At 41.3% G+C, this 23,644-nt stretch overlaps 2 protein-coding genes across 14 annotated transcripts in view; one reads left to right on the top strand and one right to left on the bottom strand.

The window, feature by feature from the left end:
• UBR1 (ubiquitin protein ligase E3 component n-recognin 1) overlaps positions 1-9,623 on the bottom strand; it is a 79,101-nt gene extending 69,478 nt beyond the window's left edge. For 7 of the 13 annotated variants that reach the window (XR_012673933.1, XM_075152027.1, XM_075152026.1 and 4 more), the window contains exons 1-2: positions 9,459-9,622; positions 7,104-7,226 (exon numbers count right to left, since the gene is read on the bottom strand). Coding sequence is in view for 12 of the 13 variants with exons in the window: in XM_075152027.1 (XP_075008128.1) it covers positions 7,104-7,226; positions 9,459-9,542 (207 nt within the window). In the remaining variant the exon portion in view is untranslated. Of the gene's footprint in view, positions 1-7,103; positions 7,227-9,458 lie in introns of all 13 variants that reach the window. The other 6 variants (XM_075152025.1, XM_075152029.1, XM_075152037.1 and 3 more) reach the window with 3 other exon arrangements.
• Positions 9,624-12,024: 2,401 nt separating this feature from the next.
• TMEM62 (transmembrane protein 62) overlaps positions 12,025-23,644 on the top strand; it is a 26,543-nt gene continuing 14,923 nt past the window's right edge. Inside the window, exons 1-5 of the mRNA XM_075152040.1 lie at positions 12,025-12,860; positions 16,466-16,577; positions 17,027-17,164; positions 18,283-18,328; positions 22,002-22,143. Of these exons, the coding sequence (XP_075008141.1) occupies positions 12,675-12,860; positions 16,466-16,577; positions 17,027-17,164; positions 18,283-18,328; positions 22,002-22,143 (624 nt within the window). The 5' untranslated portion in view covers positions 12,025-12,674. The remainder of the gene's footprint in view (positions 12,861-16,465; positions 16,578-17,026; positions 17,165-18,282; positions 18,329-22,001; positions 22,144-23,644) is intronic.

Genomic DNA, 23,644 nt, shown 5'->3' with positions numbered 1-23,644 from the left:
TACTCCATTTATCATGGTGATCCATGAACTCAAAGTTATGGAGGAAAATGCATGGCAGATACTGATGGAAAAGAGAAGATATGGATAATGCGGTCAAGCAGGAGAGCAAATTTGTCCTCAAATCACCCTAGAATATCCTCATTTTATAAGTGCAGATTGACCAGTCTAATCAGATTTCTTGAATCACAAAGCATTCAACCCATCCTTATATATCTGAAAATGAAGATTCATCCATGAAGTGAAAGGAACCACTTACTTGAATTCCAATTCTAACAAAAATTCTAGATCAAGAACAGATTTATTACTTGAGCAGTAAGCACCACTGTGATCACTGTATCGGTCATAAAAAATTTAGCATACACATGCATGTAATACATATGCATTCTGTATATATATATACATACATGCACTCAAATATATACAGGTACATATTTATTTTCACACATTCACAGTGCTAAGGAACAAAAGGAAAAGGAAAGAAATTAGCTGACTGCGTTTTTATTTTAATTAAGTTGTTCAAATTTTTCAACTACCTAGCAACCATTTTTTAAATAAAAATTATGCTTACCTGGGGCATAAAGACACCAAAATGTAAAAAGCAACTAAAAATTAAATCCAAATTTATCGAATACTTGCGTAACAACACTTAAAAAAGAAAAATATCACACTTAGCTGGGGGTTCTCAGAAAGACATCAGATTGTAAAAGGTAACTGAAAACTGCATTCCCTGATCACATATGCCTATTTTTTATATGCCTGATTTAAGATGAGTGGAAGTAAATTATTCCTATTATAATTAAACTCCATAATTCAATGTTCCTCCTTAAACATGTTTCCTCCTGTAACTTGTTTTCAGTTTTTGTTTTAATTTACCTATACTGCACTATGGCTTTAGCAAGTTCCCCTCCCAATTTGGTTACTGTATTTGTTCAAATGGGAAAGTGTGGGATGTGACCCCTCACCACGCTCTCTTTCCAAAGCACAAGAGAATCCCAGTCTGTAGCTCTTCTATTTTAATAAGTCACCTTCCCAAGAGATAGTGTAAGTTTAGCTTTTGCGTTGCTGGAACAGAGGACATCATAGCTTCAAGAAACACAGGGCTAAGCTTTCCTGAAAATCTGCCAGAAGTGTAGAATGGGTTCTCACGCAGTCTAACTCACAAGCATTTCAAGCATTCCTGTGCAAAGCTTTTAATTCTATTTAAATGTCCAGAGAAGGGAGGGCAGGAAGTAGGGAACGAGAGGGAAGAAGGGAAGAGAGAGAATTCTCTCAAGCAGGCTGGCTGCCTTCTGGTAAACACACTAAATTGTACCCTCAAACTATACATAACCTAGGAAATATCCATTATATTCACAAGAGAAACAAGAATATTCTTTTTCTTATTTCCAAAAGCTGCACCAGGCTAAACTTCAGACCTATCCCATACCCTCTGTCTCTCCTAGGAGAAGTAATTTATTCCTTGTGTCAAAATCTGTTTAGTATACTATATTCAACTGTATAAAATAACACACAAAACTATCAAAAATACAGAAGCTGCCAAATAAAGCACAGCCCTAAGTTAAGACTGACTGTCCAATATTAGCTTGGTCCCCTTGTGCATACATATTGAAATTCAGGTTTGAATACTTTGATTAACACTTTGAGTAGTCCCACCTGCCTTCTGCTCACTCACTTCTTTACCTGAGCACATACCTGTCAAGCGCCCAGTTGCTACAGGTATAAAAACAATATAAATGAATAAATTGTTAGTTTTTCTTTATTGACCATATACTGACCGGTGAAGAGAAAATAAAATACTGTATCATCATCAATTCAGTTCTAACCATTCTATGCACAGGATGAGCTGGGAATCTAGAAAAGCCAAAGTTCTGTGCAAGACCGCTGCAAGCAGGGATGGGGCTTGCACTGCGGCTTTCTGCCCAGCACTGGCACAGGCTGCCCTGAGAGGTTGTGGAGTTGCCATCCTTGGACATATTCAAAAGCCGACTGGACATGGTCCTGGGCAACCTGTGCTAGGTGACCCTGCTTGAGCAGGGAGTTTGGACAGGATGACCCCCAGAGGTCCCTTCCAGACTCAATCGTTCCGTGATTCAAATGCCTTCACCAGGAGAAATCTTATTTCTTTCTCAGTCTCTATTAATCTTCCAGTTTCTGCCACAAGCAAGCCCTACAGAAAAGTCATTTTCCAAATTTGATTCCACTCAAGAATAAATTTGAAATAGTGTACTGAAACAGGCAGAGGTCATGAGATAACGCAATTAAAATAAAAACATTATCAAGTAGCTAAAACACTACTATCAGTCGGCTCTCCACAGCCCCCCGGCACTCACAGCCTACTCGCCAGGGCCCACGGACTGTAAGTAACAGAGGAAAGCCCAGAGGAAGCAGGCCTGAATACACTCCACTCCAATTGACACTATTCCACTGGAAAATATTTTTGGGTTGCAAACTGAAAATTACTGAATTTAGAAAAAAATCACCTCCCCATACATTTGGAGTAAATTAAGGCTTCACCTCAAATTTGAATTCTGAAATTTCTCAGCTTTTAAATATCTGTATTAGCAACCTTAGTAAAGTTCTTTTGATGGGTTTTTTGGTCATTTTCTCATTTTTATTACAAATTAGCTGAAGAAACAGCCATGCCATCACATGGACCACACAGACAAATGCCTGGCCCAGAAATAAAGCCGCCAGAAACAATGACCAGAATGAGCTAAGGGAGTAACCATGGCAGCAGCACACCACCACCTTCGCTGTGGAGGGAGCAACATCCACACCATGTCGGTGGGCATTCCCAGGTATTGAAAACAGCAGGCAAAGGAACCTGACACTAGTGAAGAGCACGCGTCAAAGACACGCATTGTCTCCTATCTCTTCTTTTATGCTTTATAACTCTGTCTTTCTCCAGCCCCATCTCTTTTTCTCCTTTAATCACGCGTTCCTGTCACATTCTCCCTTTTTAAGATGACAATAATTCTCAAACTGCGTGAAAAAGGGAGACGAAGGGAACCAGGAGGAATTGCAAAGCTATTTTCTCAAGCGTAAGCAGTTTTGTCAAAAGAGCAGAGACAGCAACCATTTTGTCCAAGACATTTGATTTGTTCTGTATAACAAAAGCAGTAATCTGTAATCTTTAATGGCTCTTCAGAAGAATATGACTGCAGAAAAGGTGTATCACAATACCACTTGAGAAAGAATCATTAGGAGATAATCTCTTATCTCGCATGGAAACATGTCCTCCTCTGTGGGATCAGACTACTATATATTTCTTCCCATGTGTAAACATACAGAGATCTTCCCAGAAGTAATTCCAGCCAAACACACAGGTTTCTCCTACATCTAAAAGGACAGCTTGTAGGCTTTTTCCAAACCCTTTAAATAAGCATCACGTCAGAAAAGGTCAGAGGATGAAGAATTATATTTGCCTACAAATACTGCTATAAAAAGAGCAAAATATCTGTCGTTGATATATCCAATATATCCACATCCAATCTTGTCATTCGCAAAGGCATTCATTTGTGAATACTGCAAATAATAGTAGGAATGAGAGCTAAGTAAGCATATAAGAAAAAAGAGTTTGTTAACAACAAACTCTCTCAATTCACTTTTCACTTATAGATCAAGCATCAAATAAGATTTCTCACCACTATGACAGAATTTCTTTATCATTGCAACCGGTTTATTACGTAAATTAATTCAGTAGCCATACTTCCATGACAGTTTTTGGTTTACATTCTAAGCACAGTTCTGCTTGAATTTTAAAGTCTCTTCAAACTAGCAGTTTGCATTAGGCAATACTATAAAAAGCAGCTCTACTTTAACTGCACTGATTGACACACTGATCTTTTAGTGCAAAAGTGACTACGTAAATTTCAAGACTATATTTTTAGTTACATACATTAATGTAATCCATGAAAAGAAGGAACATTAATATTTATAAACATTAAACAACAAATTATGAAGGAACAGACACTGCCAGTAGCACAAACTAAAACCTGTACCTGGTCCAATATTGCAGTTTAAAGGAGTAGTAAAAAAGCTTAGTTCGTTCATGACATAAATCTGTCAAGCATGAGAAGGCAATACCAGCTGCCTGTCAAAACAGCTGGCAGAAGTAGGATTTGAAAAGTAAATATATAAAATACTGGGGACATACTGATTTCAAGCAGGTGCCATTCAACATAAATACCAAATGCAAAAGGCTGCTTTACTTTAATGCACAGAACAGTTGTTACTAGTGAAACAGAGATTAGCAGGACAACAGATCCCAGAAAACTTTTGTTCTGATATTGTCTATCCAACTGAGCAACCATAAAAGACATTTTAAAAGGATAACACGCAGAAGTTCTTTGATAAGTATGCAGAATACTTAAAATCTCTTTAGAAAGCAAACTTCAAAAGATTCATTTAAGGTTCTGCTTTTAAATTTTTAGTTCAATTTTTCCTTCTGTTTATTTTGGCTTAAAATTACCAGTTTTCTAATGCACTGAAAATAAGATCCAACTGCAGTACAGAACACCTAGGCATTATTTTTAGTAAAAATAACAGAGAGAGAAGGCAATCTATTTCAACCTCAAAGACGTATATTCCCCAAAGAAGAGGCTTCAAAAATAAGCACTAGAAATTAATTAGCATATTTGTTCTTCCCTGCCTTAAATCCAACTTAATTTTTTAGGATCATAAATTCTACTACCTCAGGAAGGGCACAATTCAGGGAGTTAAAATGGAAGCTTACTCTAGTTTTTTTGTCACATAAGCACTACATAGCTGTTCATTATGTGTTTCACATTCTTCGACAAAGTATAGCCAAGGTTTTAGTAGAGAATCTAAGCTTAAAAAAATGTCCATTTAGAACTCAGTTACGAAATACCTGTTTTCTGACACATCAGTCACATGGCTCCTTTATGTAACATAGCTGGAAACCAGCCATGTACCAAACTTTGGTCTGCTCTGGATATCAGTAATTACACTGAAAGAAGCAAGTTTGGTTTCAAAAGTTATTCTCTATTGGCACAACATGGGTAACATTCAAGACTGTCTAACATTGTCCTAACAAAACACCAACTCTGACCTGAAGACATAAAAGAACTGTTTGATCTCTACATTCATTTAAACTTTGGCCCCTAAGCCAAAGCAGGGTGCCAATTAATGTTAAAAGATGCTTTAATGATGCAGGTGTTTACCCACTGGGAATGAGACTCATAACAACAGCGCAGACTACTAAAGCTTTGTCTACAGTAGAATCTACCTTGATTCCAGTAGTCTCCAATGTCTACCAGTTTAGCTGAACCAGGGCAAACCAGTGACAATCAGAGAAGCAAAAGTAACCACTAAGCACCACCGGTTACTGTTTTGGCTGCTGGACAGCTAAAAGTAATGTCATCTTCAGAGTAAATGATGCACAGACCCAGGCTGTTCAACCTCTTTGAAACTGCAGGTCAGGTGTCAGTTTTAAATCACACTCATCTCCAAAATCACAAGAGTGCAGCTTCAGTTCAAGGGGTTAAGCACTTGAACGCAAATAGGTGCCCAAGGAGACATTTGAAGTGAAATCATGGCCTCTAGTTCTCTCTCTGCCATGCTGTAGATTTCTCTATCGTACTGCCTACCAACTGGACACTCTAGTCTAAATATGCTACAAAATTAGCAGGATACTACTAAGAAGGTTCATCAGGCAAAACAAAATAGCCAGAAATTCCAGAAATAATTACCAAGTCTTTGAGGCATGCAATCTAAACACTTTTCATGTTCCAAACTTTTTGGTCAAACCTGCATCAGGTAGATAGCAATGTACAACTAACACGTCAACACTAGGGGAAGCAGGAATTCAGCATCACATATTAATGCAAAACAATGTGCAAAATACATATTTTTTGGGGAAAAAGTTATTCTCCCTAGAAAAATAGCAAAATAATCACCTTTGCAGAGTTATTTGTAGTAGACTGAGACTTTAAAATCGAACTTTTTCTTTAAGTTCTGACTATTCATTCGACAGATCCTTTTAATTTTGTTTCTAGAGAAACACAGGAAAGACTTTGATTCTTTCCTTGTTTGGTCCTTAACATCCATGCCATGGTCTCCTACCCTCGAAGGAACAGAATATCTATCAAATTTCTTAGCACCAAACTGCACTTCAAAAATTGCAACTACAGTGGATATTTATAAAGAAGTAATTCATTAATTTGGTATAGTTATGTTTGGGGAAGGAAAAAAACCAAACCAAAACAAAAAATCCCACACTAGGTTTTTGTATTCATTCCTGTGTACTCAAACTTGTCTTACAACCATCCAATTTTCCAATTATCATGAAGTTTAAGATCCATTGTATATGTAGTCTAATTCCGCAGTGAAAAAATGTAAAATAAAATTCAGGTGAATCTACCTGTATTTAGCACTCACTCAACATCTCCCAAATGCTTTGTTAAAAAACAAGTTATTTTCCTGCCTTTAAAGGAAATATGCTAATAATAAAGCTTTTCTCTTCTTGTACACCACTACCCCACTTTTGTACCAGAGTACTGACTGATGACAAAAGATGGGACTTCTGAAAAAAATCCCTTTTCTTCACAAACATTACTGAGAAGGTTCACATATGTCAAAACTTGACAATTCAGTATAAATTAAAATCTTTGAAATATTTTAATATCTAAGCCCTGCTCGTATATTCCACACAGCAGCCACCAAAGCAGGCAGGAGTCAAACTGGAATTTGTTTAGAATACAGATGGACAAACAACCAAAGGGCTGGATCCAGCCTGCAGAGCAGGCTTTTTTTAGGCCACCGGGCATGCCTGCTAGCCAACTACTAGACAAGCCAAGTCCAGTCCATCAGTCAGCCAAGCAAACTGCAGATGCTGTTGGGAAAGAAAAGAAAGTAAACTTAAGTTCGGTAGACAGGGTTTACTCTCTCTTTCAGGGCAGCTCAGCTTAGGAAGCAATAGAGCCACTATAGAGAAGTAGTGGGCAGAGACGGGACCTGGTTTCAACTAATGCAGTGAAACACCAACTCAAGTATTTCCAACTACAGTCATCCAACCCGAAGAGTTGGAGTTAAGTGCACAGAAGAAACCACCGGGTTGGGCTGGGTACAGAAGAGTTTATTACCTGAGTCATCACCATCCATTTCAGAATCAGGCTGGCTCCTGCAGAATCATTCAGGTAATCCTGCATCATGCACCCAGCGCTCTGGGAAGGTTTACTAATCATGCAGCCAGATGTGGTGCTGCACTGCAATCAACGGCACACAAAGCCAAAGATGAAAAAAAGAGAGCAAGAGTCAGTCTGACTGGGCTGACACTGAGACAGATTTGAAAACTTCAGTAAGGCTGAAGTTCGCTCCATTCAGCCAGTTGTTTCTGCTCCACACTCCCTCAACTTCCTGATTCTGAACGTCCTTTCAGCTAGACCAGCTGCGCACAGTGAAAACACAAGTCAGTCAGGATACGTTAGTTCCACCTAACTAGTACCATCTTTAGTAGAGCAGTAAATTGGGTGTACTGCTTCCAGATTACAGCTGTCTCTGGCATCAGCATAGCCAGGGTTGCAATCTAACTTCACGAACGCTGTCAGACCCAACCTAAGTCCATATCCCTAGCTCCCCTTCTCCCTTAATATAATACCCTCACCTCATACTCCCTGTCAAAATTCCTGCAGTTTGCTTGGATATATAGCAGACAACACAGCCTAGGTGGCCACCCACCTCTCTTGGAATAATGGTAATTCTGGCACAGAGACTCTCAATTGGCTGAAACCACATAAAAATTAAGACAACTTAGTGGACCAGCATCGACTTTGAGCAGCTGAAGATCTCTTCAACATCTTTCCCCGTGTTTTTCACAATACCGCTATCATCAGTTTTGCCTGGGCTAACTCAGTCTCTTATGTCCCTGAATAATGAAAGGTTGATTGCACTGCTTTGCTGCTGATTGCAGCTATTGCCCTCAGTACCTCTCTGACTCTAAACCTGGTTCTCAAGCTTAAGAAGTTGCCTGACTCAGGTTGCGTTTTTTGACACTATAATGCAATCAAATTACATTTTTATTAGTTTAAAATCAAGCTGTTTCTAATATAGAAAAAAATCCACACATAGCCCTCTTATGGCCTCAGAAACATATTTCACTTTAGAAATGGCTCTGTAGTCACAGCCTGCATCCTTATGATTTGCAGACACCTTCACAATTCTGAGAGGAAAGGTAAAACAAATAATGGTTGTTGGCTTAGCACTGCCATCTGCAAGTGAAATTCCATGAGTAAACATCTCCCCGTTTTTGTCTTCCTAATTTTATTAATGGTGTGTAGCATCATGTAAAAAGTAGCTATTCTACAGGCTTGCCAGTGCCCAACTTTTAAACATCCACAGTCAAGACTTTCAAAACCATACTATGTATTCAGGTTGTTACAGGAACATGTAACATAAAATATAAGGTTTCTGATACACATTCAGACTCCCTTTCTCAAATTGACAGCCTTTGGGTTTCAAACTCCTCTAGCAAAAGTGTTTGCAACATAGTAATCACGTCACAAGGTTGTGAAGGAAAGCACACAGAAGCTCCTTACCTACTACCACCCCTAGACAGATTCAACAACAAGCTGTGTTCAGTAAGGAAATATTAAATCCATAAGTGATTAAAGTAATTCACAGAAAAGAGAGAGGATAATTCTGTTCAGCAAATAAACAACTGTCTGCATCTACATCCTTTCTAAACTTCACTGTTTGTTGCTTCATTCACACTCTACAGAACAATAATCTGTTACCCGGCCTTTTTTGTTCCACAGTAAAGACACGTTTAATTAAGAAAGGTAAAGTCAGAAAAAGGATAAGAGATGCATGTATATGCTACAGCGTTTTAAGAACGCAGGATAGTCTTTGAAGCTTTCTAAAGTTTGATCTCGTTTAATTACGTAGAGGTCAAATGAAGACAGGGGGCAGGGGGTGGGAGATGCTGCGGGGAGCTGGCGACAAACCGCTTCCCTCTGGGCCGCCTGGCAGAGGCTCGCTGGGCCCAGGGCAGGGCTGGATCTCCGGGGCAGAGGCGGCGGCAGCCAGCCCAGGCCGCCGGGGCTGTGCCGGGCAGCGGCTGGGTGCGGGCCCGGCCCCGCCGGCGGCGGAGTGAGGTGGCGGGCCGCCCGCTCTCCTCCCCGCGCGCCCCGTGCTCCAGCCCCACAGTCCGCAGCCGTCGCGCCTCGGCAGGTGCCGCCGCCGCCCGCCGGCGACAGCGGGCGCACAATGGCGCGTCCCGCCCCTTCACAGCGCCGCAAGGCAGCCCCGCCACGGAGGACGCAGCCCCCGCGGCGCCGCCCCTCGGGCGGGGGGCGCCGGCTCCGTCCGCGGCCGCCAGCGGGGCGCCCCGCGGCCGGAAAAGCTCGACCGAGCGGCGGGGTCGCAGCGCGGGCAGGGCACAGGCTGCCCCCGAGCGGGGGCAGGGGGAACCGCGCCGCCGCGCCAGGCTGCCGGCTCACCATGGCTCGCTCCTGGGGCTGCACGGGGACGCAGCCGCCCGCTGCTCCCGCCGCTCCGGGCCCTCCGTCGGCTCCGTCCGCCATTTTGAGAGCGAGGGACGCGGCCGGCGACGCCGTCACCGCCCGGAAGGAGCCGCCGCCGTCACCCGGCCGCTGCGCCGCGTCGCGTTCTCAGCCCGCCCCCCGCGGCGGCCCGGGCTGCACCGCGCAGGCGCCGCCCGCCCTGCGCGCATGCTCCCTGGCGCCGGGTCGTTCCGGCCTGAGGGGCGCCGCGGGGGAGGTCGGCGGTGCCGCCGCCTGTGCGGCCTGTCCTGGGGGCAGCAGGGCAGAGGCGGCTGAGGGCTGAGACGTCCGGCAGTTGAAGGCCAGGAGGCGCGGCGCGGCGAAGCGAGCGCGGTCGCCTTGGCCCGGCCAGGCCTGCTCAGGAGCGCTGTGAGGGGCTGGGGAGGCCCGGAGCCGTCCGGCAGCGCCTCCTGCTTCCCACGGGAGGCCGAAGCAAAGCGCTTCCCCAGGATCTGTCAGGACGGTCGACAAGCGAAACTTGTGTTGATCCTGCCTGCAGAGTTAAATGGATGAAGTTCCTCCGCAGGCACTTACGCTGCACAGTGTGGGTGTTCGCTTAGGGCCCTGCATTAATAGCAAGATAATAGCTTAAGTAATTTTCATATATACTGATGCAGATTCATGCTATTTCAGCAGACATGGCATGTGTCTCCCATCTGGGATGAAGGAAGGCAAAATTTTATGAACTTCGTACAAGTGTAGCAGGCAGCAGTAGGTTTAGGCATATGCCTGTCTCGAAGGTCAAGATTTTTCCTCTACCCCTCCTTGCTACAGCATGTTACATCTGTTCTGGGCACTCTGCGTTGGCTACTCTGGCAGAAGATGAGGGCATTTAGGAACTTGGCTGACAGGTGACAGACGTGGCCTAAGTGCTGCTGGAAGTTTTCCAGGTTATTGCAAACCAGTCCAGTTGCGCAATTTCTACTCTCTCTGTTTTGAAGAAGACTGCCTGCTTCCATTGTAGTTGCACTGCTTCAAGCCTCCAAGCAAGTTTTCCATGTTCCTCAGTTATCAGTATGGATAGGATAAAGCTTGCAGGGGACCTTTTCAGCTATATTCAATAGATTTTTCTCACTGTACCTGGCCACAAGTACTCTCGAAGTTCTCTTACCTCTTCAGAACATCTGACTGTAATTATTCTGTAGTAGCTACCACTGATCCTCATTTTAAGAATTCACTGCAAACTTATTTACCTTACTGAAATCTATCACTTAAAATTACCATGTGGATATTGTCACTGAGACAGGTTTAGGCACAAGACGTAAAAAAAGACAAAGTGAATTTTGCTACTGAGCCACCTAACAATCAATTCAAAGCTTCATCTAGTTTTGTCTGTACGTGTTGCAGATCTGTACTCAATCCTTTTCGATAGCACGACTGACCAGCAGTGTTGTTTGCACAACAGCCAAGTTTGGACTGCGATTACTGGAGTCCTCCTCATGTTTTAGCATCAACAGTAGCAGTTGTATAATCCAGCTTCTAATGTAGTCAAGCAAGAGAAGCAAGGCTGTGATTCCAAGACAGCAACAAACGCGCTCAAGCAGCGGGAGGGCTGCCTGCAGTCCCCTCTGCTGCGAGAGAAGCGTCTTGCGTGGCCATATCTTTTAACCAAACTATCAGTATGGTTTCGCTTTACTGCGGGACTTATAGAAGTTATGCTAATGTAAACCCGCTGCTTTAGTTGAACAACAGTATAGACTTGTTAAACAAAATAATACAAAAAAATAAAGATTGGGAACCCACATATGCTGGGAGACAGCAAAATAAGTGGCAGCGAACCTCTGAAAAAACAAGTTGGCACCGCTACCCAGGCAGAAATGGCACCAAGATCTCCATGGACACTAAAGTACTAGAGGAAATAAGAAGAACGAAACAGGAATTCAGATAAATTTTAATAGAGACAAAATGCTGAAGCTTGGCAGTCCTGATAGAGCTAAAATAAAATGGTAGAGCTCCAGGAAGAAATTGAGCAAACCCTAGTTTTCAAGATCACTCCCCAAGATTACCGGGATTACTGGTTGCTAACTGTTGATTTAAAAGCAGTTGTTTGGGGTGTTCTTTGGGGAGAAGTAGGAAGCAGACAAGCAAGGTGGAAGGCAGCTGAAAAAAACAAAGCAAACATACATTAAGTAAGTCCCACAAAAGAGCAGCTAAACTATCAAGAACATCTGAAAAAGGGTGTAATATATTAACAAAGTGTAACTGGTCTGAAAAGTGTTTTTCTTGATCAATGCTAAAAATGAAAACTTTGTCCTATGACAAATTGTATGAGAAAAGATGATGAAAATTAAGCAATATTGAATTAGTTGAGAATACTACATTAAATACCAAAGAAAACAGTGATGTAAAGTGACAGAAGCTTTTTCAGCTAAACTTATGCTTAAGATGGCAAGAAGAACTCAACAGTAAATGTGGGCAGCAGTTAGGAAAATAGAGAGTTGATAGCAAAGAATAGTTTAGCAATTACGAAACGGTACACTTGCTATAGTAACGTTTAAAATGGTGTATATGAAAAAAAAATGTTCAAAAGACCATAAAAAGACTTTTTAAGTATGCCAGGAGCAAAAAAAAGTCAATTGCCTAGATTTATGAGCAGGTAGCATTATAAATACTGACAGAAAAAAAAAAAGTGAACGTTTATATGCTGTACTTGGAAGACAGCAGGATGAGACACCGATCTCTTCGTATGTCTCTTTTTTTGTCCCGACCGTTCTTGACCGAAGAAGCGGCCCGAGGCCTCCTTACGGTACATACTTCCCCCCAAATCACGAAAACGGCTGCAGGAGGAAGGCAGACCGCACATTTCCGATGAGGTTTCGGCCGGTTTTCGTTTTAGCCCAGGCGTTTCCAGGCACCCCTGCAGCTCGGGGGGCGGCGGGCACGCTCAGAGCCCAGGGCACGGGGGCGGCCTAGAGCCGCCGACAGCTGCCCGGCCGGGGAGCTTCAGGCGGATCCCACAGCCCCGCCAAATAAAACCGCCAAAAGAAGGGGAGCGCCCACTCCCTCCCCGAGCGTGCATCGGTCCTCCGAGCCAACCATAGACGAGCGGGCAGGGGCGGCCCGACAAGTCGAGGAGGTGGGCCGCGACGCGGAAGTGCTGAAGCCCGCGGCGCTGCCCGGCGGCGGGCAGGAGGGGCCGCCCGGGGCGGGCGCATGGTGGCAGCGCGGCGCAGGATGCTGAAGCTGGCTGTGGGGCTGCTGACAGCGGCCGCCGTGGCGCTGCTGCTGGATTGGTACGCGCCTTCGGGGGCGCCGCCGCCGGTGGGTCAGCGCCGCCGCCGGCGGGCCCCTCAGCCTGCCCCCGGGGCGGAGGCCGCCAACCTGCTGTGGGTAGTGCAGGTGAGTGGGGACGGGGGAGGGGGGCGTGGCCGGGCAACGGCCCGGCGCGAGAGGCGGCGGTTGGCGCCGCGCTGAGGTACGGCCACCCCCCGGCTTTTCGGGGCTCCGCAGCGGCGGCGGTCGCAGTGCGAGCCCACCGAGCTGGGGGGAGAGGCGGGGCACGGCGCTGCCGCCGGCGGGGCGCGGGGGACGAGCGAGGGGCTCCCAGCTGCGGTGCTCCCGCAGTCGCTGAGGAGCTGTGGCACCTTCTCCCGGCAAACGTCCCCCCTTGCTGTCTCGGAGGCTCGCAGTCAAGCCCAAGTTACAGGTGTTTGGCCAGTTTGCTAGACTACCCGAAAGATAAGATGTGCGTGGCAGAAGCGGGTAATTAAAACTCACCTAATTATTACACTAGCCTTTTTATTGCATCAGTACCCGATATGGTATTATCTAATATCCCAGTAAGAAATGCAGGCTCTGCCTGTCCCTTTCCCCTTCCAAAATTCAGAAAAATTGTGTGGCTGAGAAAATAGTTACATGCATTTTTAGCAATAGAAGGTACTGGGCTAGTATAGTGATGTATATTAGGTTAAATGTACACAGCTTTGTTTCCAGGTTGAATATAAAATCGAAATTAGCCTGGCATAGTCTTGGAAGTAAACTGTCACGTCGGGGTGCTTCTGTGGCCTCTTTTCTGACTCTTCCCCCCAGAGCATTCCTGAAGCACTTAGTGTATAACTAACCGCAAGCTGTTTACATATTTGCAGGTAATTGATGGCTGAGGTGTCACAGGGGTTGCTGTCCAGTTCCTTCTAACAAATAGGCTGTTTTTACTATTTTGCTTTTATTCTCAAACTCAAGGACGCTGCCTAAATGTATTAACTGCAGGCAGTGCTCTTAGTGCATAAGCTGGTGTATTACTAGGCCTTTTGTTCTCCCCAATTGCTATGTATTTTCAAAGTCAGTTTTTCCAGTAATTTTTCCTTAAGTGACTTAAGGCTTATCTTTACTGCAGAACAGATTTCAGGATGAGAGATATGTTTGAATTAATGTAGATAAAGCCCCTATCTTGAGTTGCTATCTTGAAGAGAGTCAACTACAGCAGCATATAGCATCTGCAGAGCTATGCTGACAAGCAGCATGCACAGCTCCGTACTTCTCTTGCCATTTCCTCTCTGGTTGTGTTACTTCAAGTGCAGTTCTCCCGAGGATAGGTCACTGCACAGCTAATTTGAGACTTGGCTTTACTTTCAAGTGGTTATGTTCTCTTTCAGACGTGCCCTTTAACAGCTGCTTTATCAGTGACCTAACTTGGAAATTAATCAAGCACTAAATCCAGCGTTGTGCCTGATGATGTTGTGGGAAACAGGCTTCAGGCTCCCTGGTGACTCCATAGGTCTAGCCTAGGTCACAGGATAGAGCTCAAGAAGATCGGTTCTGCCCTCAGCAGTTCCTGCCTTGTTTTTCCTGCCATCCACAGGACTGTCTCTTCTTAAACCAAACTAAATTGCCCTCTTTGTACTATAAATTTGTATTAATGGCTCTTTCACCTTTCTTATAGCAGAACTTCCTTTCTTATCCAGTGCCTAATAGGCACTTTAGTTCAATATTTGACAAACTTACAGTTGATTTTTCTCCTGTTTCTGTCAGCTGGATGCATTCTACTGTTGCTGTAGGCCTTGTAATTCACCCTTGTTAATGCCTGTCTTTCCTGAGCCACATCTTCTCTAGATAAGGAATGTGGATGGTGATTTCTCCTCACCCCTAAATCTCTTCCAACCCATTTTGATGAAAGTTACTGCCTATGATGCAATGAGAGAGGCCAAGTTTCCACATCAGTCAGAGGGAGGGGAAAGAGAGAAGAAATGCAGCAAGTGGACTTTTACCTACATTTTGGGAAATTAAATAAGGGCATTGCAAGCTTTTCCCCTTGCCCACTGACTTCCCTTTTATTGGGACATATTTTGAAGTTAATTTAAAAAAAAATGGGAAAAGCTCCACTCCCAAGATCTTCATATTTCATGGCTTTTAGTGATGACAGAAACTTAGTCCCAGGTCTCAGAAGTCCCGGGACACTGTAATTCTTAGAACTCATAAGAAAAGCCTTTTGTAAATCTTAAACTCGTGTCATAGTAGGGGAAAAAAGTGGGAAGATCTTTGTAGAAAATCAGGCTTCCCAACCACTGTCTGCTAAAAGGCTGGGAATTTACATTCTCAGTAGTTATTGGTAGAACAGGAGTAAGGTTTCTTGTAAGACTTTTTGCTCAAGAATCTGGAGACAGCAACAATAGAAGTTTTTATTTTCTCCCTTTGATTGCTGAGGTAGATGAATTGCAAATCCACAGGCTGAGGAGAAGCAAAATAAGATGTTGTATCCCTCTCAATGATTAAATTAGGTTTGGTACATCAAGGTAATTTTACTGTGTTCTTTGATTCACACTAGCTTGAATGTATCAATAAAAATGAAGTTAAAGTTATGTCTAAAAGTGTTTACCTTTTTTAGCATCCAATTCTGATCTAGGCAAAAGTTCCATATAAGCAAATGGGGAATTTTCCTAAGCAGAATTAAAAAACTGTATGCAGGCAATGTTTTCTACATATTCAAATGACTGAATAAGTAGAAGCTAGGGCATTTTGTCTCCAAGGTATTTTATCTGGATTTTTCAAAAAGGAAAAAGCTTTACAAGAGCCAGGTTTATTAAATTGAATGTAAAAGTTAATGTTTTTCTTTTTCAGTTAGTAATATCGTCAGATGGCCATGAGCATGTGCTCGCTGTTTTTTGAGTATCAAATACCATTTGTCTAAATTGGAGGATAGTTTATTAATTGATTGACTGAAGTGGAATGGAAAGTGAAATTGAGAACATTCACCCAAGATTTATTTTGGACAGACCTGAAAAGCCACAATATTTTAAAAAAAAAAAAAAATCTTACTTTGCTTATTCTCCCCATCCTGCCCCATATGGCTCTTCTGATGTGAGGGCTTTGACTGTTTGGTTCAGAAATGAACAGCATCTTTCACAGCTATATACAAGTGGTATCATCATTTCTTGGGCAATCTTTGCATTCATGAAGGCACATGGAATGGATCTAAACACACTCCTTAGCTCCATTGAAATGCATGGGTAGAATGTTAGAAATCCTTCCGCCCAGCTACTGGAAATGTCACACCAGGTACAAAATTAGTTGTCAGTATGCTTCGAGTCCTAGGTAAGTTTAACCTATTCTTGCTTTGCAGAACTACTTAGTGTTCTCTCTTGCAGCAAGATCACTGTGTTGCACCAGAAGCTCACAGAATTTGAAAGTCAACAGGCCACTTAAAGCCATCAAAACTTACTGTAGATAGCTAAGTATTTCCCCATATTATTGTATGCCCTTAGATTTAAGGAAATTTTCTTGATGTAAATGTGATTTTAGGGGTCAGAGATGCAATATCGTATGCTTGCTCTGCTTTTGTTCTCCCCTAGTCATCCACTTCTGTTTCTCCCTGTATCCCTTATCAGTATAGGTGACACGAATCACTGTGACTGCTCTTATGTTGCATTCTTATGTACTTGGCTTCGCAGAACAACCTGGATGGCAATAACCCTCTGCTTAGGACAGTGTTTCATTTTTCTCTTTTGCAGGTGTCAGATATTCATATCAGTAGATTTCGAGATCCCAAACGAGCTCCTGACTTCGAAAAATTCTGTTCTGAAACAATTGATATAATTCAGCCAGCACTTGTTCTAGCAACAGGTAAGCAATTCAAAAGTGTGGATTTTGTGTTGAATGTGCTGTCAAAGGAAGAGCAAATAAGCAAAAGTCAAAGGATCTCAAAAAAGAACTTTAAAGCCTTAAGGTATCTTAAGCAATGGAAATGGAATTGCAGCTGAAGATAGACTGCTAGAAGCAGAAGAGAATAATCAGGTATAATGAACGTGTAACTATTTTCTTTACTTTCGCATGGAAGTAATAAAAGTGCTGCAGTGACGTAGTCGATAGATGTTTGAACAGGCTGCTGCATCTGTATTAGAAGGCATTTACCCTCATAGTAACCTCTTGGACCAGATGACAGGAACATCCAGATTACACACAGGAGTCTGCAGCCACTCAACGAGGAGGCTTGGATTGCATGCTTGCCTAGTTACAATATTTGTGTAAGCTGTGTAGGCCTCTAGTTATATCTCACCTTTGTACACTTTCAGGTGACCTGACAGATGCTAAGACAAGAGATAAACTGGGATCTGAACAGGTAGAAGTAGAATGGAAAACTTACCAGTCAATCCTGAAGAGATCAAGGGTCATGGAAAAAACGAGGTGGATAGACATCAAAGGGAATCATGGTAAGAAGGAAATGAAACCTCTTTCTTTCTTGTGATTGCAGAGCTGATTTAGGCAAGTTAGAATACAGAGGTAAAGTGTTAGCACTTACTAGCAAGTTAGTGGTGGTTATGAGTCAGTAGAAGGGCTTGCCATCCACGTGTCTGCTCTACTGAGGACACACTTTGTTTACAGGCACTTACTGGAGTTTTAGTACCAGGGAATAAGAGTCTTCATTTATTGCTCTTGCCTGACAAGTGGTAGAACATAGCTTCAGATGTTAGTTTCCAGGTCATTAGTTTATATACCCCATCTTTTAGTGGAAGGGCGAACTGTAACCTTACCCTGCTGAAGAAATGGTTTCAATTTACTTTTCATAGACCTCCCACCACAGGTTTAAGTTAAAAAGTATCACACGTTCAGCAATTAAAGGAAATTTGGTTTCTTTTGAATAGAAGGAACTCATGGAAGTTTTTACACATCATAGTTGTCGCTACATTCTAAGCATTCAAACACAAGCTAACAACCTTGTAGGCTATGTAAGCCAGCTGTTACAGGAGGGCAAAACTAGAAAGCCTAGCACTGGGGAAAAAAAAGTGCATGCTTTGTCATATACAGCCCGTATATGACATTTTACTCCCATTTCCCTATCAGGCTTCTGTTACCAGCCTTAATGGAGAGGTGGACCCCAGTTGCAGTGCAAGCCTCCCCAAGTTGCTGTCTGTTTTACACATGCTATTCTCTAATGCTATTGCTACTTTATTTTCCTTGGATGAGTTAAGTCTTACTTATAGAGAATGCACCGGATCCAAAAAGCTTCTGAAAAGCTTTATGGCCAAAGTGGAGACACATTGTTAATTTTTAGCCACTAAATGACAATTTACATTCCCACAACAACTTTATCTTTGTATTGAAACCTAAATGAGAAAACTATTCCCACTTTTAGGTCAACTGCATCAAGTATATAATCTCTTCTCTGCACAGTTAGACAGTCTGCTTGTCAATTATGCATTTTAAAAAAAAAAAAAGCTCTTCAGTGCCTGCTGAGACTGCTTTGTCTCAACATTAGGAAATAAAATACAGAGGTCCGTGATCAATTTGATCTGAAAGTTTCTTCATTTCCTTTTTCTCTCCCTTACAGATTCCTTCAACATTCCACACCTGGATAGCGTTCAGAATTATTACAGGTACTTTTTTTTACCATACAGATGCCATTATATTCAAGGTCAAACTCACTAAACAATATTCTGTTTTCAGTTATCACATATATGCTTCTTCACTGACTTTCCTATAGTCCAGGATCATATTTGCTATTCCTGCTGTCTTTTCCATTACCAGTTAGTAGAGCAGAATAGATTGAGAAAATAGAGAATTCTTTGCGCAGACTTCTTATCTCTTATCCCTCTGTGTTTTGTAATTGAATATATTGTAAATCTGCCTGTGTCTAGGAAATGTTCTGTGCATTATGTGTTCAGTTTTCTCAGAACAGTTATGTGATATATTTCTGTAAAACCAGTATTCCCAAAGAATGCTTTTCCTCCTTAAAATAGATGAAAAAAGAAAAAGAAAGCAAGAGAAAACTTCACTTTATGTTCTTTCTGCATGTCCAAAAGGGCTTTTCATGTCATATGGGTCTAAATTTTATCTCAGCCATTTCTTCACATCCGAGTCATTTTAGAAAACTGAAACTAGAGAGGCAAGAAGGCAGATGATGATGATGGGTGGACAAATGTTCTTGAGGAACACACTTGAAATTTAAATGTGAAGATAGGTGAGGAAACTTTCCCCTCTTCAGCTGGCTCTTTTGCTTGTACATTGTAAAGGTAGCCTCAGTTGTAACTCATGTTTAACTTCTCAGTTTCTCCTGCCCTTCACATCTGAATACAAAATCTTGTCTTATAATTTTGGTGGTGCTTTCAGCTCTGACTCTTTGAAACTGGAAGAGGACTTGGAAATCTAAATTCTACTTTAATTCAGGCTCTTAAGCCATCCACTTTGCAATAAGAACACAGATTAAACGTCTGATAGTTCAGTTTGCTTCAGTTCCCTGTGGCCCAGCAGAAGCAGATACGTTTTCCCATAAATTCTGTGGGATAGGATCCTACAGCAACTGCATTTGCAGGAGAACATGGAATTCGCATGTGGATTTACCACGAAGGGATGAATGTATGGTGCTAACAAGGCTTTTGGATGTGCTAGTGCAGTGCACATCCCTATATCTTTTGCCATAATTGTGGCTACATGACAATCTAGTATCAGTCTTCCACTCTAGTTTAAGGCTGCTATCAGAAGTCCTAGTGACACACATGGGAAGATGTAGCACCAGTGAATTTGCTGGATCATCCCTGAATTGTTGTTTGGCCTGGACAAGCTTGCTGTTTGGAAATTTTGTATGGATCACCTGCCTCTAGTCCACATTGAAGACGCACTGATAGCAAAAGGGATTGGAAAGGATTAGGGTGAAATTTCAAAGCAATTTAGCCAACGTAAGAATTTCTGAGTGAAATTCTGAATCAAGTGAAAAAGTCTTTGCTTATTAATTAACAGTTTCTTGCTAAACAAATGTGTTCTCATAATTATAGTCTGTCATCATAGCAAAATAAAGAAACTTTAATGACATTTATCATACTTTCTATCTAAGACTGAAGAAAGGCACTAAGAGTCCTCAAAAGCTATTAAGCATCCCTAAAGGCAGAACTATATTTACAGCGACAATTTTATTAATCTGATGCACTAATAAAATACAAAGATTAAGAAAACTTTTAGTGAATGTGCCACACTCTAGGAAGAGAGAACGGAGATGGCAGAGTGAAATGGAGTCATGTGGAAGCCTTTTCTTCTCCCTGACCCCTGCAAAGTTAAACAGTCAAAATGACAATGTCTTTTTTTTTTTAGTTGTCTGAGTGACAGTAAGGCACTGTCTGCTTGCCTTTATGTGATCCTGAACAAATAATTCATTCTTTGCTGTACACCTTAGAGCACTGTAGCTTGCAGATATAACAATAGAGGCTAGGGAAAACCGTTATTCAACACCACATTCTGGTGTTCATTATGTATTAAAATTAAAGAAGGCAGCAGTTGTATTGAAATACAATAATATTTTTACACAAAAACATGGGTTCCTATTTTATGTCCACAGCATGAGCAGAGGATGATTCAACTGTTACACATACTCTAAGTGGGACTAAAGGCAGAAATCTTAGAATTATGATACTGATCTTCCAGTTTTCTTATTGATGTTCATAAAGGTAACATTAACTTCAAAAAAATAAAGATTGTGAAAGGGTCTTTATGGCATTGGAAGTATTGATTTATATCTGAAACTTGTTTTTAATATATTGGCTTTTATTCTGTTCAGGTCAACCTTTCTGGCAATTTTATTGTTTATTCTGATTGGTGGAGGAATAGTGATATGAACTGCTTTCTGGATGGCTGTGTTCACACTATACTCATCATCTGAACTCAGGGATGTTTTAGCTTCCACATATCATGCAGGGAGTTTAAAAAAACCCAAACAAAATCAAAAAACCCAAACACACACACACACTCTCTCTCACAAAAAACAAACCAAAACCCCAAAAGAAAACAAAAAAATCCCCCCCCAATTAAACCCAGTAAGTTTTAGTTAATCTCAGATTTACTCACAGTCATTTTTAGTTACAGAATTTAGTTCTTAACTGAGCAATTGAGTAGTACCATTAGTTGGAATGTTATCTGTCTTTGCCAGTGGAGATGGAGGATATGTGCAATTCCCATCTAGCATAAAGTATCAAAACCACTTCAATTTTAGAAGTTAGAAAAACTAAAAATATCTGTTGTCAATGGAAGGAGAGAAAGCAATGTATATATTCGTTATTATATGTATTTATCGTAGCCAATATTAGCGTAAAACGATGGGGAAAAAAAAGGTGGGATTAGTTGACATGTCTTTTAAGTCCTTCCCTGTTTACAGTTCTCTCTTAGAGTATTTTAAGATTAAGATTCAAGAGTTCTATTAACATCAGGTAACATGCAAAAAAGTAGCAACCCTTTTTGCTCTTTTTACTCTTCGAGTAAAAGCCCTTTTACTTTTTGAATGAAGAATTCCGATGACATTCCACAGGTGACAGGAGAACTGGTAAGATTTGCTATGTCAAGAAACAACAAAGAATAATAAGCAAGAGGAAGTGCTGTCTTCTTTGCTACTTATAAGATTTGGTGTAATGTAGTGTCTGTATTTTGGATCTTTTGGAAAATAATGGAAAGGTTCAATATTTCTTTCGTTCAAAATCATATTCCATTAGCCAACAGCTGATCATTCTACATCATAGTATCTTAAGAGACCTCTAACAAAATAGTAGAGGTGGGACTTGATGTCCCTGAGATTTCTAGGTAAGCAAGGAAAAATTCTTTTTGAAAAATTCTTTCAGATACCAACAATAAACACAAGTCGATACTTTTTTTTCCTTTACAGATCTCTTTTAATTAAGAGTGGTGTAAGATCCTGCTGTCCTGTCATCTTGCCTATTTGTTTTGCATCGTTTATTCTGCTGGCCTATCCTTTATCCATAAAAAAGTACCATGTTGCTCAGGGAAAGTGTATTTATACTAACATTTTTTTTAAAACATTTGTGTGCTAACCTGCTGACTGTTAGCTTATGTGCTAACCTTACATGCATTACCCATGTAATGCATCTTCTTTGAAGTACAGACTTTTCAATGCCATTGATCTTTAAGAAGAGACTTTACTGCAGTAAAGTAACTACAGTAACAGGATGGGACTAGATCTAATGCAAGAAAACTTGCATTTATACTATGCAGGTCATTTTTGTCATTGCTGCAAGCTTTCCTAACAGCAGTATTGCCATTTTATTTTGGCAGGAAGTACTCTGCCTGGCGTAAAGATGGCTCTTTCCATTACATCCACACCACCTCTTTTGGGAACTATTCATTCATCTGCGTGGATGCCACACTGAGCCCAGGACCTAAGAGACCCTATAATTTCTTCGGGATTTTAAACATGGTATTTTATAAGTCTTGGCATTCTATTTTGCTGGCTGTTTTACTTGTGTAGCGGTTTGTTTGGGGGTTTTGTTTGTTTGTTTTTATAAAGAATTGTCTGAAAGATTTATGTTCATCTAAAAGAGTCTTTAAGTTTTTAAGTTATTGTGCATGTGGGACATTTATTTAGAAAAATGAATGTGTCACTTAACATATAGAGTATCTGTGTTTTCTCTCTTAAGAAATAATCCAGTACAAAAATGTCACATTTTAAGGACACTGTCAGTAGTTCAAGTAGTCAGACTTGAGTGATAATTTCCTTATATGCTGTAAAGTTTAAAAAAAACTAAAAACAAAACCCAAACTTCCTAATTTTACTCCTTTTTGCTTTGTTAGATGCTTTTTTTTCATTAATATTACAGATGAGAGTTGCACTTATCAATGGGATAATATGAAGATGCTATAAAGAAATGTGTCATTTATGAAAGTGAGGTCTGATCTTCTGAGACCATAAAAATTACATGGTATTGTTTTGAAAGAATAACATTAATCCCAATGTTTAAATCATATATCAGCTTAGATAACATTTTGCTTCCCTTTGATTTTTCTCTGTAGTTTGTTGATATGCTATTGTTCTTGAAATACTCTTATGAAGTGTTGGGAGAGAGTTGCTGTGCTCTGGTAAACAGATGTCATATTTTGCCTGTGATAACAGCCTCAATGAAAAGTAAAATGTTCTCCCTCTAATCTTGTCTAAAGGAGGCTCAACTTTTAATTGTTTGTAAAGTGCTTGGTGATACTTAAATGAAAGGTAAGTAGGAGTGCCAAGTACTGTTCTCATTGTTTACTGTAATCCATAGTGGGTGCAGTAGATTTGCAGACAAACTCTCAAGGAGCTAAGAAATGCAGTTGAGTCTAGAGCTCCTGTCCATGGCTGCAGTAAGTCAAGCATTTGCTTGCTAATTACCCAGCAGCAGGAGTCCAGAGAGCATCATTTGCAGATTTTTGCACAAAACTGAAAGTACAGGTAGATACCTGTAACTTTTAAGAATTAAACCTCTGCTAGGAATTTGAAAAGTAAATTAGATTTGTATCAGTGATTTGATTGCATAGCTTAGGTAAAAATATTCTTAAAGCCCAAATTCATAAAGGCAAAGGAAATATAATTTCACTTAATAAGCCTGTTACATTAACCCAGAATGGTATACTGAATCCATTCTTTTTTAATATACCTTTACTTCTGTTTCCTTTATTCATGCCCTTCAGCGTTTCTTTTCAGGTAGGAGGGAAAAGAATATGTTAGTGGTTCTCTGGGTGACCCTAAAAGATGATCTGCAAAATGGTGAAAGAGTGGATTTGTGTCCTTTTCTGGTTTTAGTTTTCCTGCCTCCTCTGTTAGACTTTGAGATCTTACTGGTATTGGGAGTCTCTCTGGACAGTAAGTGGTTGATTTAATATTGGAAGTCAAACAAGTAAAGGAGAGAAATTTTACCTGCTGTGTAAAGTGTTACTTTTGCTTAAGT

This window comes from Calonectris borealis, chromosome 5 (genome assembly GCF_964195595.1).
Source record: "Calonectris borealis chromosome 5, bCalBor7.hap1.2, whole genome shotgun sequence".
NCBI classification, from domain to species: Eukaryota; Metazoa; Chordata; class Aves; order Procellariiformes; family Procellariidae; genus Calonectris; species Calonectris borealis.
Note: the sequence above shows the minus strand (reverse complement) of the source record. Positions and strands in the feature narration are given on the sequence as shown.